This window comes from Meriones unguiculatus, chromosome 6 (assembly GCF_030254825.1).
Source record: "Meriones unguiculatus strain TT.TT164.6M chromosome 6, Bangor_MerUng_6.1, whole genome shotgun sequence".
Lineage (NCBI taxonomy): Eukaryota > Metazoa > Chordata > Mammalia > Rodentia > Muridae > Meriones > Meriones unguiculatus.
The window spans coordinates 96,787,111-96,804,618 of NC_083354.1; the positions used below are offsets into that span (position 1 = coordinate 96,787,111).

Below are 17,508 nucleotides of genomic sequence, written 5' to 3' on the forward strand. Positions count from 1 at the left end.
GGATTATCTTTCAAGAATCGTAGGTATTTTTAGTACCATAATTCTTTTACTGATGAGGAAAATGGGGCCTAACAAAATTATATAACTAAGAGCTAAGAGACAGAAAGCCAGCCTGTCCCAGGATATGTGTGATTAAATGCAGCACATCCACCCCTCATTCAGCCTAGCTTACCTTATCTAATACCCATTTCTCTTTCAAGTTATGTTTACAGATACATTCGGTTTATGTTTTGTAAAGTAGTACTCTTTCTAATAGACAGGATAGAAGAGTCATGAAAGGGAACATCATAAGGCTGATTTACATTCTGCGTTTACGAATTGTGCTAGGGGAAGGGAGCCTGCTCAGTGTGGGAAGGTGTTTGCAGCCAAGCCCAACAATCTGATTTCTCTTTCCAGCACCCACAAGACAGAAAGAGAGAGACCAAACTTCCATAAGTTGTTCTCCGACTTCCACATGGGTTTTATAGTATACTCCTACATTCATGCATGTGAGCACATTCACACACAATAAATAAATAAACAAGTAAGTACGTAAATTTAAAGTCCCTATTTCTGAAAACAACCTGCACTCCAGACACAGGACCCTGACTTGAGTGCTAGGTTTTGTAGTTCCAGAAGGTTCAATGCAAGCTTCCAAAGGAGGAAAACAACCAACATTTCTACCACAACAATAACCAGTATAGCATAACTCTTAGAGCTCAGTGGCACAAATACCTTAGTTAAAACCATCAGCTCCCTAATTGGACTGAAGACCTACTCAGCAATAGGGACTAGAAAACTAGCCAACTGCGCAGGGCCAGTCAAGTCACAGATCACGGAGAAGATCCTACAACCACCATTTAAAAAAAAAAGACCATTCCCTAACTATATTTGTCCTTATACCCACAAATAAGTTTAGTTTTCACCCAGTCAAGATTCTAAGCGTTATAGTGAGGGTAGGTTCAGCTTTCTTGAGGAGAAAGGATGGTGCTGGTGAATGAAGTTTGGACCACAACGTACTGCACATGTGCCAGGTAAACGAGCACTACTTGCTGATAACTCCAGCTCACACAGCTCTGTCTAAAATACACAGACCTTCTGTTTGTAGGATATGATTAGGAACAGATATGGGGACAACAGTAAATCCCACTACATGGTACTAGAACAAACCAGTTATCACCAGTAGAGACACATACCATATTAGATCTTACCTATCATGAACACACATTTTGCCAACACAGTGTGTGTGTGTGTGTGTGTGTGTTTGAAATTCTCAGTGAACGCAATGGGCTGAATGACATTTCTGTTGGTGGCTTGACTTTGGATCATGAAGTGCGCAGACTTCAAAGGTTTTAGGAACTGGGAACCTGGAAGGATGAAGAGAGATCAAGTGACTCGATAGTAACAAAGCAGTAGACAGTCCTTTTGTTGGATAGCAGTGCTGTCTGTCAAACGAGCCAGAATCATGTGCTATGAACTGGGATCCATACTTTCTCCATGAAGCAACCTTCCTACCAAAGCCAGATGTAGGTGGAAAACTCTCAACATCTTGACCTTGCCTAGAGAGTGCAAGATTACCTGAACCTCTGTCAGAAAGGGTGCTTTCCATTCCTAACCCATCCTTACAGGCTTCTCATTCCCGAGGTAAGTCCTTAACAGTGTCATACCCTGAGGTTCCCCAGAATATCATTTAATGGGAGGCAGCGGGAGTTGTTTGTAGCCAGAAGCCAGCATGGCAGGGCATAGAAAGGAAGTTGTGTGGTTTTTCTATTTGTGAATCTTTCAGTTCCAACCATCAGTTAGTTCTGTCTCATTCTATAAAACAAACAACTTACTAGCTGAAAATCAATAAAGCTATCTGTTAGTTACCCTTATGTGGCCTTATATAACAAAATACCTGAGACACACAACCGTAAAAGAACAAGAAAAGTTTGCTTGACTCACAGTTAAAAAGGTTTCTAGTCCATGGTCCCCATGGCTTTGCTTTCCTGATAAGGCAAAATGGCATGGAAGAGCAATTTTGGGGAGAAGCTGCTCGGTTTGCAACATAGACATTCCTGACTCTTTCTCTGAATTAATTTCACAGGGATGCCACATGCTCATACACATATGATCATACATATGCTCAGAAAGCACTCAAAGGAGAGCTGGCAAACGGTAGAGGCTCCAGGGATTTTGCTTCAATTTTAAGCAGGTCTGATGTCAAACTATCAATAATGAATTGACATGGACCCTGTACATAGATATTTGTTCTTCCATTTATGTCCTTGTCACACAAACAATAAGGCAACGCAGAACAGAATTCTGAATTTTATTACAGAATATATCTAAAATACATTATCCATTAAGTTATGATGTTATCTGAAGGGAAATATACTCTGTATTACAACTATATCAATTTTTACATCTTCATTTGCACCTCTAGAAATCAAGTCATGAAGTTAGAACATATTTATATTAAGATAAACTTTGCTACAAATATATAAGCATTTTTAAAGTTTTTCTTTAATATAACATCTTGGAATAGTGAACATTTATCTAATTCATAATCATAAAACTCGACTATTTTACCTGATTTACCTAAATTTTCTGTTTTTCTCACAATATCGACTTATAATCAACCATTCTACTTCCATGTTTCAAAAGTAATATGTTAGCAAACAGGCCTGAGTACCCATCATTCTATGGCTCTGAAGAAAGGCAAGAGGCCATGTCTGTCCTTTGTATCAGGTTACTGTGACTGAGAAGGTATGCCGTAAGCCTGACACCACAGTATCACTGCATGAGACACCTGGGCCTTGTTCTTCACATTTTATTAGTAAGCACAACAGGCAAGGGATGAAAGGCCTACAACACCAGAAAAAAGGTGGGATCCAAATCACAGGGTAGAACTGTGCTTAGATACAGAGAGGTGCCGCACTTCTGTTGTTTGGATGCCACCTCCAGGACCATTTTACTTAAAGGAGGCTCTGAGTTTTCTGTCTTTTAGTGGCTGAGCCGGACGCCAGTTATCCAACATCAGTTCTTCAGGTTCCCCCTCTGCATTGAAATTCAGTCTGCGGAAATGAGACATCTAAAAAGCACAATGAAGTTAAAAAAAATTAATTTCACAATATCACCTACTAAAGTGGCATGTTCTAGATTTAAATGCAGCCTCCAAATCTGGGCACACCTTTAATCCCAGTACTCAGGAGGCAGAGGCAGACAAGAAAAGAAAAAAAATAAAAAGGAAAGAAGAAAAGGAACTTAAGGCAAGCCCTTTACAGACTGACTGAGCCACTTCCTCAGTCTACAGCTTTTTGATCAAGTTGATATAGATAGTTCACTTATAGTCCATTTCCATCATTCACATTATACTCAAATGTTGGTAAACCTGACTCATCCTTTTAAAACCAGAGACAAGGTTGTGTATGAAAAATTAAGGTAGCAGAATACAACAAATTGTTTATATTGTTCATCTACCAACCATTCCCAGCCCTCATACTCTCTCAAACTAACATCTGTCTTCCCTTGAAGCCACTGTAGGCAAATCCACGAGTTTTAATATTTTATGGTAACATTTTCTCTTGCTAGAATCTGACTTAGAAATGAGCAAGGAACTCAGTGCTAGTCAGTAAGATATGACGGATTTGTTGAGCATCTCTGTTCTTTAAAACAAGGCTTCTATGTTCCCGGAGAACCAGTGGAGGTTGCCTCAGAGGTGGGTGTGCCTGGAAATGATGCTCAAGAGTGCTTTCAACGACCTAGATTGCAGAGCAAGAAGTGTAGCAAAACAATGGGAGTCTCAGAAGAAGAACTAGATCTGTGGCTCTGAGCTGTGTGCAGCAAGACCTATAAATCTTGTGTTCCGTGATATGCAAATATATCTTTACTATGGAATCTTAACAAAACACACAAATCATATGTGTAGCTTAACAGCAGTTTTTAATAGTAAAGGTCAAATAAACTAATTTTCCACACTTATCTGTGCTTGGCACTAAGGTGTATGCAGACAATAAATCTACCTGTCAAAGCAACTATTGATAGCAGACTCTGAAATAATAGAAGTTGTTCTTAGGTAAGAAATAAAAGGAATGCTAATGTTTTGTGCCATAGCTCAAGCACCACCTTTACAACAATTAGAGGTGTTTTCATCTTTTCCTTGTGCTACTTCAGGATGCTTGCTCAACTGTTAAAACTCCCAGTTTAATTTTCAAGCCACATACCAACCAAGCATACCACCGTGAAGCCCACTTTGATTATGCTACATGTGAGTTTCTAGTTGTATACTGATTTTTCTCAAAGGACAGGTATAAATTATTTTTAGCATTAATACATTAATATTCTAAAGGAGAGCACAGAAAAGAAAGTATGTTCCCAGCCATACCTGGTGCTGCCCAAGGAACTGGATGGAATGCACTTCCATTTTCCTATGCTTACAGGTTTTTATCAGCAAATTCCAGACAGTGAAATAAAGTCTGGCACTGTGATCTCTCCTGCATATTGCAGGTCTGAACCCTCATGATTTCAAACGTTTTCAGGTTGAAGTTACACAGTTACTCAAATAATTGTCACTTCAAAACTGGCTGCAGCTGTCTTTTATATTACCAGGATCTGACCTGTTGTGGTTCCTGAGAAATGTCTATTTCCTACATTTTGGCTGTACCTTGAGAAAACCAGAGGGAAACAAACCCATTTGTTGTCCCTCCCATCAGTGCTTTCAGGTGATTTAGGGGCTGCATGGAGCACTCAATCTCCACAAACTAAACTGCTCAGGAAATGGAAGAACACCTGGTCTGAGCCTCGGAAGCAGTGGGCTGTTTTGAGAGATGCTCTTTCTCCAAGCCAAGACTCTCCCTTTGTTAGTATTCCAAAGTGCATCTCACATTCACAAGACTGAGCTAAACACTTCCATCAGTGAGCAGGAGGCTGGGAATTATCACTGATGTGTATGAAACCTTCAATATGGAATCTTATTTTCTATATCCTCTTTCCTTCTAGCTGTCAAAAAAAGAATAAGCTAATAAGCAGATCTCGTTCTCATGAAACCCTCACAGTAACCAACAATTTCACAGATTAAACAATCTGCTGACGGACTGTCGAAGGTCCTGGCTAATAGTAGCAAATCTTTGCTCACTGCCAAGCTCTTCTGTGACAGCAGCCACAGTGTGAGAAGTCACGGGAGGATTAAATGCCAGATCTGGCTGGGAAGGGAAGCTTTTTCTGCCTCCACTCAAAGAGAACTCTCCCTAGAAAACCAACCTGCTCACTGGTGACAGTAATGGGTTCCTTGAGCACGATCCAGGTCACACATTCCAGCAGAGGTGGAGTGGTCAGAGAGCCAGGGTACGTCCAGTAGTCCAACTCTCCAGGAAGAAGAGAGCAAGGATCGAAGTCAGCAAAGACAGCGCTCTTTCCCTGCAGGCCAAATGCACAGCAGATTGTCAACCGCACATCCACGGGAGGAGAGAGCAGGAAGCACAGGTCTAGGCAACTGTCACTAGAAGCCTTTTGTACAGAGGTTCCAGGTTTATTGACAAACAAAATGAAGAGAACTTGCAGCAGACTTTTCACTTGGAAACAGATTGGCAAGTGAGAGCATGAAAAATTACTTACTATGTTTCATCTTGTCACCAAAACAATTCCTTAGGTTTTTCCTTGCCTTTAGCTGATCATATCTGGCATTTAAAGGTATACTGTTACCACTAAAATGGTAAAGGTGATTAGGTTGAAATAACAGAAATATTATTATTAAATCTTTGATAGCAAGGTGATAAGTTTGCAATGATTTCTCACAGCTCTACTAGAATTAAACACAATGTTCAGCTCTGGACACAGCACTTTCAAGGCAGTAACGGGGTGGGAAATGTAAGATTTCATACTACTGTTTTCATTATGAGGTTGTTGCAGAAATGAAATAATAAAAGATGAGATTAAATGAAGGGGACTAGAAATAATTAGAAAACAGGAAGGAGAATAGGAACATGTAGAAGATGGGTTGGGCTTATCACAAATGAGTTAAGTGGGGCAAGAAAGGTGCAAAAATTGTACATTTAATAAGTTGGGTGCCATCAGTTTGATGATGAGCCTTGTGCAGTCAGCCTGACACAGGGATGATCAGTCAGAGCAAGTGAATGTTGCATGTAAGCAGATGCACAGAAGCTTCAACACATGAGTGCTGCACAGAGGGGTTAAGCATAGAAAGTATGAACTCAGGTCATGGAGTGTGCATTTCCATGGAGCATATCTTTATCCATCCCAAACATCTCTGGATCTCTTGGACTTCCCACAAGTACTTTCTGTATGAATCACTGAGTTGTTTATTTAGATGATCTTTCTGGCTCCTTGGTGTTCTCTGGTTCTTGCATACGTGTGCTTCTAATAGCAAAGCATTACAAACCACAGTATTTATGAGAATCAGAATTCACTTTTGCAGAAAGAAAAAAAATATTATATATAAGTAATCACTTACCTGCATTAAACTGTTCATCTAAACACTATGTCATCAATAAGACTATTCATTCTGATCAAAGGAAGATTTTTAAATCAAGAGTATTAAAAAGAGTTACCTTTGTTTTAATGGAATTCAGTGCATTGAGGACTTTCTCAAGGCCTTGGTTAGCAGGTCCGATCTGCAGAGAAGCAGGTTATAAGACCTCATGGGTCAATTGGCATTACATCAGTTTTGACTTGAGCAGTGCTATCATATTTCTTGAAGAACAAGTAAAATCTACTTCTTCGATATCCACTGTTTGTAAACACTGACAACATAGGCTTTGCAGCTGTCACTGAATCTCTAGTCTACCTGTGCTTCTCTCTCTGTAACTCACTCCCCTGAATTACCTTGCCTTATGTCTCCCATCAACTCTGCTTAGCTGAAAGAACTCAAGAGCTTAACTCAGTTGATGTCCCCGAGAGAACTCACACTCTTATCCTCTTTATACAAATTCTCTTCTTGATTTCCCCACACTATCTAGCCTTCCTAACATCTCTTGACTCCCTTTTATTTTCAATTTTCCCCACTTTAGAGCCTTGCAGTTTCTCAGGATTATATCCTGAGAAGTTTTATCATCTCTTTCTTCTGTCTTTGGATGACTTCCTGAGATCCTGCTACTTCCATTCAGCATGTGACTCATTCATGAATGTCCATTCCAGAGTGTTCTACACCCCTCTTTCCAACTGAGATACTCCAGTTCCTGCAATTTGCCAACACTGAGGTCTTGTCCTGAAACCACCCCAGACCCACCAGAACTTGGTCTCAATTTAGCACTGTCTATTCCCAAAGTATAGAGTAGAACCTTCACTGAAGTTTGATTAAAACAAGTCATATTATGCTGGTCATCTTCAGTTTACCTCTGTCTGTTCTTCACATTAATATCTAACTGGTTTCTAGGTGACAAACCCCAAAGTGTCTTTCAAAGTGTCTTTCAGTGGACTCCCCAAGTCCACTGATAGGGGAGGTTCTCCTCTCCTTTCTGATCTTAGTCTATCAGTTCACATCAAAAGTGGCTGCATTGTCCTCTACTGTGGCCTGGTAAGGCTGCTTGTGGAAAGTATAGAGTGATGGAGAGAGAATTAAGCCTGAAAATACTTTAGTGCCCAAATCATTTTTTTCTTTTTTAGAATTTTCTCCTTATTCTAAACATTCTGTCTGGTCAATCATTCTTGAACACATAAAAAAACAAGGGATTAGACCATTAACTAACCTTCAAAAAAATACCCAGAACAGCCAGTCCATCTGGTTGATGCACAGCTTTTCCAAACTCCCCGTACTTGGTGTTCCAGTGAACAAAGTGAAGCTAAAGTCATGGGAGACAAAACCACAGGAAGTGATTTACAGGACAGAAGCCAACAGATCTTGTCTAATGACTACTCTTCACTTTATAGCTAAAGGTTATTAAAGAGAAAATGTGGATAATTTTAAGCAAAACTTGATTTAATTCAGTAATACTTTTTTGTTTTGTTTTGTTTTTGGTTTTTTTATTTTTTATTAATTACACTTTATTCATTTTGTATCCCCTCCATAGGCCCCTCCCTCTTCCTCTCCCGATCCCACCCTCCCTCTCCTTTCTGCATGCATGCCACTCCCCAAGTCCACTGATAGGGGAGGTTCTCCTCTCCTTTCTGATCTTAGTCTATCAGTTCACATCAAAAGTGGTTGCATTGTCCTCTACTGTGGCCTGGTAAGGCTGCTCCCCCCTCAGGGAGAGGTGATCAAAGAGCAGGCCAATCAGATTATGTCAGAGGCAGTCCCTCTTCCCATTACTATGTAACCCACTTGGACACTGATCTGCCATGGGCTACATCTGTGCAGGGGTTCTAGTAATACTTTTTATAATAACATCACTTTAAGAACAACTCTAAGACAAGAAAATGTAGAATTTTGAGAAAGGGAACAGATTTTATTTATGAATTTTTAATAAAACAAAATCAATGAAGTTCTTACAGCCTTAACTGGATGATGACAAAACACCTACGAAACTGATGTGAAGATCTTTGCAAAGAGTTTGGTCACTTGGTATGAACTAGACTTCTAAGACTAAGCTGAAATCAAGACTAAATAGGCTTTTTTCTGTGGATGAGAAATCTTACCTCTGCAGCATATTTTTTTTTGTTCACAGTGTGCTCAGAGCCCTGGCCGTCAGATGAGCCCCAGTGAAAGTGGAACTGGATCAGCCTGTAGGTATCACTGAGGGGTCCTCCTTTGAGCACTGAAATTACAATGTATGCATGTAATGTCTCTGTATACTCACACACACACACACACACACACACAGAGAGAGAGAAATTAAATGTTTCAGCTGCATTTTATTCTCCTCTGTGCTAGCTGATGGATGGATGCCTTGTTCATCTTTGCTGAGCACATTGGTGTGTCTCTTTGTAGGGTCTCAGGTGATGGTCTGGAGAAAGGAGATTTGTAATTTCACTAATCAGTGAAAGGACCAGTGGAATGAGGATCTGTGAACCTAAGGGCCTCTTTTTCCTCATGATCCAAAGATTATCCTGACTTCCTTTCACTCCAAAAAGACCAGAATTTGTAAAAAAATAAAAAATAAAAAAAAATTCAAAATATTGTAAAATGCAATTGCTAACAGGCTTTGTCCACTGAAAAATTGACTCAAACCTCATAAACTTCCTACTCTGTAAAATATGTACATTAAATTATTTACTTCATTACTAATGACCTGTCTGACATCCCTATATGCAGTTCAAGGTGCTTTGTTATCTTCTATAAGCTAAAATTCTAACTATAGAATTATCCCAGTTTCTCTATCCTGAAATTAACTTGCCTTTAGTTAGTAAATCATCATAGTAGCTACATGCCTTGACTTTCTTTTCATAGATGCTTGACGAGTGTATCTTGAAAGAGAACTACAATAGAAGCAAACACCCAAAACCTTTACCTTACTTGTATGTATCTATGACATGTAAACAATATAGTTAAATGGTTTCAGAAGTAACTCACTTCTACTATTTTGTTTTTCTAGGAGTTAGATTAAAGCATCTGTTACTTTAGATACATTTTTTTGGCCTTGGACTATAATTCTACAAAATAATGAGCTTAACTCTATGGTGGCTCTAAAACGTAGGGACAAAGTCTATACAATACATTTTGTCTGCTTCATTTCATTTAAATATGTTTAGCTGGTGGCAAGGCTTATTCTTCTATTCAAAGTAAATGGTGAAACTGGCTGAGATGTGCAGTGTGGTCTTTCCACAGCATCACTACAATCACTGGCTGCTAACTGTCCGATAGGCCAAGAGAAAATAGAAATAAATGGTGTCAGATCACACAAATGTGAAGAAATACAAACTCATATGTACTATGCTAAGGCTATGTCCCTTAAAACACAGAAGCTACTGTGTATGTTTATCTGATGAACCTGCAAGGAAAAAATTAAGCCCATCCCCCTATACTATTTTTTGTTTTTGTTTTCCCAGAAATGAAAGAATATTTTTTTCTTAATAATACATGCTTAACAATGAAATCATCTTTACAAAGCACTTTACTGTTAGGGTAAAAAAAATTCTTTACATTACCTCCTCAAGGCTCACAATGAATTGACCATTCATATGCAGAAAATGTCATTTATAGCACTATTGGATCAGCAAAGGGGCAAATCCAATTCAATGAACTAAGCATCAGGCATCACAGATCTAAGTGTGTCATCTGCTTTCCCCCAGGACAGAACCAAACCAGCATCTCATACACGAAAATGAATAAACTTTCCTACTAGTTCTTACTCTCCCCTTTTCAAACCTTAAAATTCCATTGCCTTTCATTTGTTTTAGGGACTATTTTAAATATAAATATGTTTTGAGTGCATAGACACTTTTATTTTAAAGGGCATTGTGAAATTAAAGGAAATAATTCAATGATTAAACATACCCGCTGGTAATCTTTAACACCAGATAGCTATTTTCATCCACATTACCATAAAACTTGTTGCTATGTAGATTAGAAGTTCATTGGAATTAGAAAAAGTTATGAAGTCCTTAGAACTAAATTACTACAGACAGCAGCAATTCTGTTTTCAGAAAATTGTTAGCATGGAGCTGACTTAATTAAGCACTTGGAAAACATTGTTAAAATAATGCCTTTATCTGTGATAGACGGAGCACTTTGTTTCAGAAACAGAAATTACAACACTTTGATTAAATATAGCTTATACTATATTCCAAAATACATTTATTTATTCTTATTGCTGTGTACCATTTTTAAAACTGTCTTGCTTTATAATTAAACCTGTTTTTCTCATGCAAAAATATTTTTTCAGTGTAGTAGAAATTAGTATCTGTATGCTTATCCTCTATAAAATACAGGCATTTTGAGGGTTCAACAGAGTCCATGTTTCACTGTGCTACAGTAACATGTCCCATTAGATGGTAGATACTGAAAGAGGGCTTTCTATAGTAGCTTTTATGAAGACTTTCAAATTTTAATTTAAATTTCAACTCTCAAGACCAGGAACTTGTCCCAATTTTAACTTTTATAATTTGTCATCAATTAAACACAATATTAACACCACATAATAATGTCTTCTTATAGTGAATTCCTGAGTAAATCATTATGCATTTTTTTGTTATAACAGAAGATTCTATACCACTGAAATAAGTTAGAAACCCATAGAAAATCACTGAAAACTTACCATTTTTCACTATTTTTCTTTCTAGTCACTGCTGCTAATTAAGATCCATTAGAACCTGAATCTAAAGACCATTGGGATAAGTAATCTCCTTTAATCCCAAATTACAAGTAAACATCCTCCAATGTGTTGTTCACAGACCAACATTTTAGCAATTTCCTGTCCAGACAAATGAATGCTTTCCACAGATAAGATGTCAGTTTTTAAAACATTTTTTTCACAAATACTATAAAATTTTAAAATTCATGCTTATGATTTACTATTGATTAAACAATGCATACTTTTTCATTGACAGCACCAAATAATCCTAGAACTGGAGCTGTGCAAGGAAATCTGAGAGGGGTTGCACATATTCTATTTCTTCTAAATAGTTAAAAATAAAAAGTGTGCAGAAGTTTTAGTTTAAACTATACAGAGATTACATAGGCTTAAACTTGACACTGTTTAGGAGCAAGTTTCATTACTCAGAGTTTGTAAGAAACTTCCGATCAGTATCCTAGGTATTAATGATTCTGCTGACATCAGGAACCACAGGCCCTAAATTGATTCCTTGTGAAAAGTAAATTTACAGCTTCAAAATTAGTCCCTGGAAAGTCAAGCAGAACCCAGGTACAAAGCTCTATTATGTTATCCAGACAATGGCTGGCCTCAAAGGCACACAGAGAAACCACTCAGCCTTCTTCTTTCTTCTTGAACTGGCATAAACAAACAAAAATTGTTTCTGTTTTTAAAAGGGAGAAGTAACTGGGATGAACATGATGTGTCAGGTAACCCAATAATTCCAACATTATTCCCAGTGCTTTTCCCTAACTTTGCAATAAAGCAGAGTTTTAAGCTTATCAGCAAGAGTTAATAAGTTAGCAGTGGTTAATGCTTTGACTCCTTTTGTATGAGGAAAAGCTGGCAAGAAAACATCTCAAGCAGAGAAGGTTGCTTCTTAATAAAACTTTAAAGAACTTACTAGCAATTTTTTTATTAATGTAAGATTATTGACTCTAAGGGAATTTTGAAAACTTTAGTGCAAACTTCAGAATAAAGACCTTTTAATTCCGTGTTTGAAAAGAATTTACCTCTAATTACCTCCAGTTAAATAGACACAACACCAGACCCAACTAGCTCAGTTTCTGACACCAGGTACTTAAGTCTAGGTGTAAGATAACATTCAGAACACACTGCAAGGCCTTAATTCAAGATAAGTTCTAGAAGGCTGGGCTGTCAGCACACGGAGGAAGAGTGGGGGGTAAACAACCGATGCATTTAAATGCAGAAACTAATTTTATAAAAAAATCTTAAAATGCTAAAATAAAAAAATAAGTCAACAAAACACTGTTAAGGTGCTAATTTGCAAAATATCAAGTAACCAAAATGAGATATTTTTAGAATTAAGTGCAGCGAAAATTACATCAGCTTTTTAAACACTGATGATACTTACCATTTGAAGATTCTCTTTTTAAACTGGTGCTAGTTAGTGTTTCCAGGAAAGTGACAAAGGGCAAAGAGCAAGCCTCAGCAAGTAATATTCTCTCTCTCTCCCCCATGTTGTGGGCTGACCATTTGTTATACCATCACTACCATTTGTTATACTTTTGAGCATCTAAGAATCTTTTAAAAGAAAATCTAAAGAGTATTTTCTCCATATGGCACAGTACTTTTTAACTTACTCTGTAAGTGGGTTTTCCTTTTATATCAGCATTTTAATACAGTCTAGATTCTTGTTTAACCAAAGTAACTGAAAGAGATAGGAGACACTGGCAAAATTACAAAGTAGTCTTTCATGGACAAAGGAGAACTCTAATCTTCTTTGCTGAACTTTGTTTTTCCTAGACCTTGCTGCTATCTAGGACACTGAGTCACACATCCTGTATTCTCTTTAACCCCCTGGAGTTTCCTAATTCCCTTTTCTGGAGTGCAAAGCACCCAAATCCTTTGTTCCTTTGAATGAACCTTATTTACTCTGGAAACTCTTTACTGAAGTGCCATGTCGACTACTGAGCTTCCTTCCTGTTTCTACAGTTCGTAGGACTACATCATTTTTGCAAGTACCAAAGTGACAGACTTCCCTTCTCACCCAACTAAGGACATTGTGAATCTCCAGCTAATAGACTTCCAAATCCAGGTATCCCCAACTGGGGGATGAATTTAAATCAAAAGAAGAATTGGTAGCCACTATCCTACTTGCCTGCCTGCTGCTTGGGAATTCAAGAGCTTGGTTGCAGGCTCCAGGCGGCTATGAAACCATCTCCTTTATCCTATTCTCCAAAGCCTTGAAACCCTGACTTGTGACACCCATTCTTCCCTTCAGACCTCCCTCCCCCATGTTGGCAGTCTTTGGTACTAGGCCCTTAAACTCTCCTTCAGAGAAGTCTTATAACAAAGAATCCATTTCAATGACCTCTTGGATCTCTAACCACAGTCTCTTGAACAGTTTCTTTTTGCATGTATCAAAGTTACAGTGGGAGCCTATTATATTATATCCTACTTTACTGATCTACAGTAAATGCTGGATACCGAGGACAGAGGAAAGGAATCAGGCTCAGCTGCCCTCATGACCCTTAGCTTATAAGGCATGAACTGATATTAGTGATGACAGTAGACTAGCAGTGAGCAAAACTCCCTGTTAAAAGACAGGTAGAGAGGGTCATGGCTAGGTAATAAAAGTGGCGAATTCTCAAGATGGCCAGCATCTTCATCGCTCTCAAGACTTCAGACAAAGACTCTGTAAGACTTCCATTTTCCACCAGCATGCCCCTGCTGATGGACTGGCTCAGAAAGTTCCATGGCTTGCTCAGGTCACATAGTTCTGGGCCAATCAACCATCCTAATTGTCTTCAAACTAACCAACCATAAATGAGGGAGGAAGACTCTTCAAAGGCTTTGAAGCTCTCTGACTTCAAGAAAAAAACTAGAGGTTTGTTGGTTTGTTTTTTGAGTCCCCCCTCTTCAAAGAGTCTTTTTCTCTGTGTACATATGTGTTTCCTCACCCCGAATAAAGGAGCCTTTCTTCAACTGTTGATTCTGCCTGAGGTATATGAGAAACATAATGGTCAACCTGATTATAACACTTTAATTACACATTATATAACATGCTAGTAGTAGTCAGCGTGGCCATTACTTCCAACTCTGACAACAATAGTAGCTATTTCCTTTTTATTCTTTTCCTCTAACACAACCCTGCTCCAAACCATACCAAACATAATGTGTTTATACCCCCGTTTATCCAGTGACCTTCAAAGAAAAACATTCAGGAAAATAGGACACTGGCAATTAAACCAGCCAGCAACCAATAAACGCAGCTACTCTGTCCAAATGGTACCAGCCTCCATTTTCTAAATCAAGCAGAAAAGCATTCACCAGCATGCTGTCAATAGGCCCTATTACAAATAAATTATGGTAATTGGATTTTTTTCAGTAACTGGGTAAGCATGTCCTAACAACTCTGAAAAATCTTCACATGTGGAATAAATTTCTGAATGAGATACTGCTATCTTTACATTGGCAAGCTATGCCGACAATGACACATGCACACAATGTTCAGCAAGAACTTCAACATTTTAAATCATCAGACAATAATCATTTTGCACACTGCTGACTTAAAGACAGTGCACATGAAAACGTTCTTAATGAGGATGGGTATCGTCAACCCTGGAGGACAAATGTTTTAAAAAGAATCTTAAAAGTTTAAAAGTTTTGTGAGTTCCCTGGTTTCTGCATTGCTAAGGACCTGGTTTGCTTTCTGTGACTTCACAAAGGCACATTGCCCGATGCCCTACATATTTGACAGTCTGACAAGGGAGAAAACAGCTCCCGGGATAGTTCACAGTAATTAGCCTACTTCTGGGGCCTAAGGAAGAAATCAAAGTGACATCTTAGGCTCTGGAAACAAACTGTGGTGGCAGGGGCCTCCTACTGATGCCCCTTATCTTCCATTAAAATGGAAAATAACTATTGGCTTAAAGGCCCAATATTTCCCCGACACTGACCTGCATGGTCCTGGGAGTCATCAAACTCAACGTTGAAGGAGTGACCATTGTTGAGAATCCTCTTGGAAGCAGCTTGATCATAACATATGCTCAGTGGCTGTAGGGTGGGATCATGCTGGGCAGTGCTGGTGTTAATGTCCACAGGGGACTGACGCTCTCCATTGGCAATGGGGAATTCCTTGTACCAGTGCTCTGGTCCTGGAGGTCAGAAGACAGTCGTGAAGCCATCAGTGTGAGGAGAGATAAACCAATAGAAGCCACCAGTGATGGTACACACAGTTCACCCAGTTCCAAATTTGGAGGTGATACTTCATAATAGCACTGTAAGATTTACGAAAATAAAATGTGCCTCTGTCCCCTAATTTGTAACCTAGGGTAATAATATTTCAAGTCTACCTCATAAAGGTCAGTGGGAAAATTAGGATGTATATATATATATATATATATATATATATATATATATATATCTGTTTTTTAACAGACAATGTCAGACAAACATTAACAGTTTTGAGGTCTTTTTACCCAAATTCAATAACTAAAGCTGGACAGAACTACTGACAGGGATGTGGTCCGGCTGGGACTATGCTCTTGTTACTGAGTTTGGGATATAAGTTCTCCCTACAGCATTATAGCACGTGTGGATGCCTCCTGCTGTCACACGAGGTGACAGTCCAGACCATTTAGACCAAGACTCAGGCACAGACACCTCCTTTTGGCTCTCTGCTTGGGCGCCCACAGTCAACAGCGAGCCACGTCCACCTTCCTTTCCCCTCATCTGGCCTAGGGCACCCAGGTCTTTGATCAGGAAGACTTCCAGTTATCTATGACCGACCCTGTAACACTGGAAGTAGAGATATCAAAGGAAAACTCTGGAACCAGCTCAGTTAGATTTAAACCGGCTCCAGAGGATGCCATGACAAAGTGCGCTGGGAATTTTAGCCACAGGTGCGGCCAAGACTGATGCAGAGGGGGCAGGCACCCCCGCCCCCCTTAGTCCTTCTGCGACCTACAACTAAAATGTTCGTAACAACCCTTGCGCGATCCTGCCTAAGTTGGCATATGGTGACCGGTTGTGATCTCGTGCTGGGCTCTCCCTCCCAGCCCCTGTGCGCAGCCGAGCAGGGTTGAGGTCAGATCCTCGACAGCGCTCTAAGTCGGGCGCCAGGGACATCCCAGCTCTGGGACCCGGCAACCAAGCTGCGCTACGGGGAGCTGCGGTGCTAGGCAGGTGCCGGAGCAGAGACCGGGAGCGCGCGGCCCGGAGCGCGCGGCCTCCGCACTTACCGTTGTGCTTGCCGTATCCCCAGTGGTGGGACATGGTCGCGCCGGCACTTGGGACGGAGCCGCAGTTGAGGTCTGTCTAGCGGTCTTACAGTGTGTGTCGCGGGTCTCAGGATCCGGCTTTTATAGGCTCCCGCCAACTTGGTGCTCTGGGCGGCCCAAGGGAGGGACCGGGTGGACCTGAGCGAGGGGAGGAGACCGTGGAGGTGGCGGACGGAGGTGACAGGCAGAGGTGACGGGCGGAGGCCTTGGTACTCGGGGGCTCCCGCAGCTCGGTCGGGGAGGGGCGCCCTTCGGCTGCTCTCCGCTACTGCGTCCGACCCGCTCTGCCGGAGCCGCGCGCTCTCCCCGCGCTCGGGCGCGACAGTGCCTTCCCGGCCGGCGCCCGAACTCCCCGGCCCCATTGAGAGCAAAGCCCTCGCCACCCGCCCGCACACCACAGCTTCTTTTCCCATCGTGCCCGCACGCACGCGGCTGCCGAGTTTGACCTTGGGCGGGGAGCGTCCTGGAGGCGCCTGGAGCCGGGAGCCCCGAAGTGGGAGCGGGGAGCGGGGGGCCCCCTGCTGCCCGGCTGCGGGAAGACGACCCGGCCTCTCAGACAGGGCGCCCCCCTTCTCACTTGTCCCACAATTAACCGGAGGCACCGAACTCTCCAGTTGCGTGTTGACTTAACGTTAACAACACTCTGGAATCGGATTTTTAAAATGTCTTCAAAGGAGATGAGAACTTCCCCTGCCTGGCAAAGGAATTTGTGTTTGGCATGCCTCACCAAACAACTTATCAAAGTGACTTTTAAAAAAGAAAAAGAAAAAAGAAAAGTAGCTTTATGACTTTCTAGGGACCTAGGCCGTTCTAGGGACACACCTCAAAGTGTTCCGTTTGTGCATTTTTGTTTCAACACTTCACCTAACACTTTGTTTTCTCCATTGTGACTCTGAGAACTTTTTTTTTTTTTTTGAGGCCATGGTATGTAGAATTAAAATTGAGCAGGATGCATTTTTTTGTGTGTGTTTCTATGGGGGCGCCTAGACATCACGTTACTTATATATTAAAATATATGTGTAATAGAATGAAAAATATCATGTGACTACATTTTGAGTGTTCTCAGAATCCTCATATGCATTATTCAAGCCAGTACCACA

General features: G+C 40.4%; 1 protein-coding gene across 2 annotated transcripts; it reads right to left on the bottom strand.

Annotated features, from left to right (window-relative positions):
- Positions 1 to 2,273: 2,273 nt before the first annotated feature.
- LOC110565873 (carbonic anhydrase 2) lies at positions 2,274 to 16,510 on the bottom strand. 2 transcript variants are annotated; one of them, XM_021663646.2, is made up of 7 exons: positions 16,370 to 16,510; positions 15,086 to 15,283; positions 8,551 to 8,669; positions 7,665 to 7,757; positions 6,528 to 6,590; positions 5,221 to 5,376; positions 2,274 to 3,052 (listed from the first exon to the last, which is right to left on the bottom strand). In XM_021663646.2, exons 1-7 carry the CDS (start codon positions 16,401 to 16,403, stop codon positions 2,933 to 2,935), a joined length of 783 nt encoding a protein of 260 aa, XP_021519321.1. In that variant the 5' UTR covers positions 16,404 to 16,510; the 3' UTR covers positions 2,274 to 2,932. The 2 variants fall into 2 exon arrangements, with proteins under 2 accessions (XP_021519321.1, XP_060241736.1); XM_060385753.1 differs by lacking the exons at positions 15,086 to 15,283; positions 16,370 to 16,510 and adding an exon at positions 12,538 to 12,729.
- Positions 16,511 to 17,508: the final 998 nt, after the last annotated feature.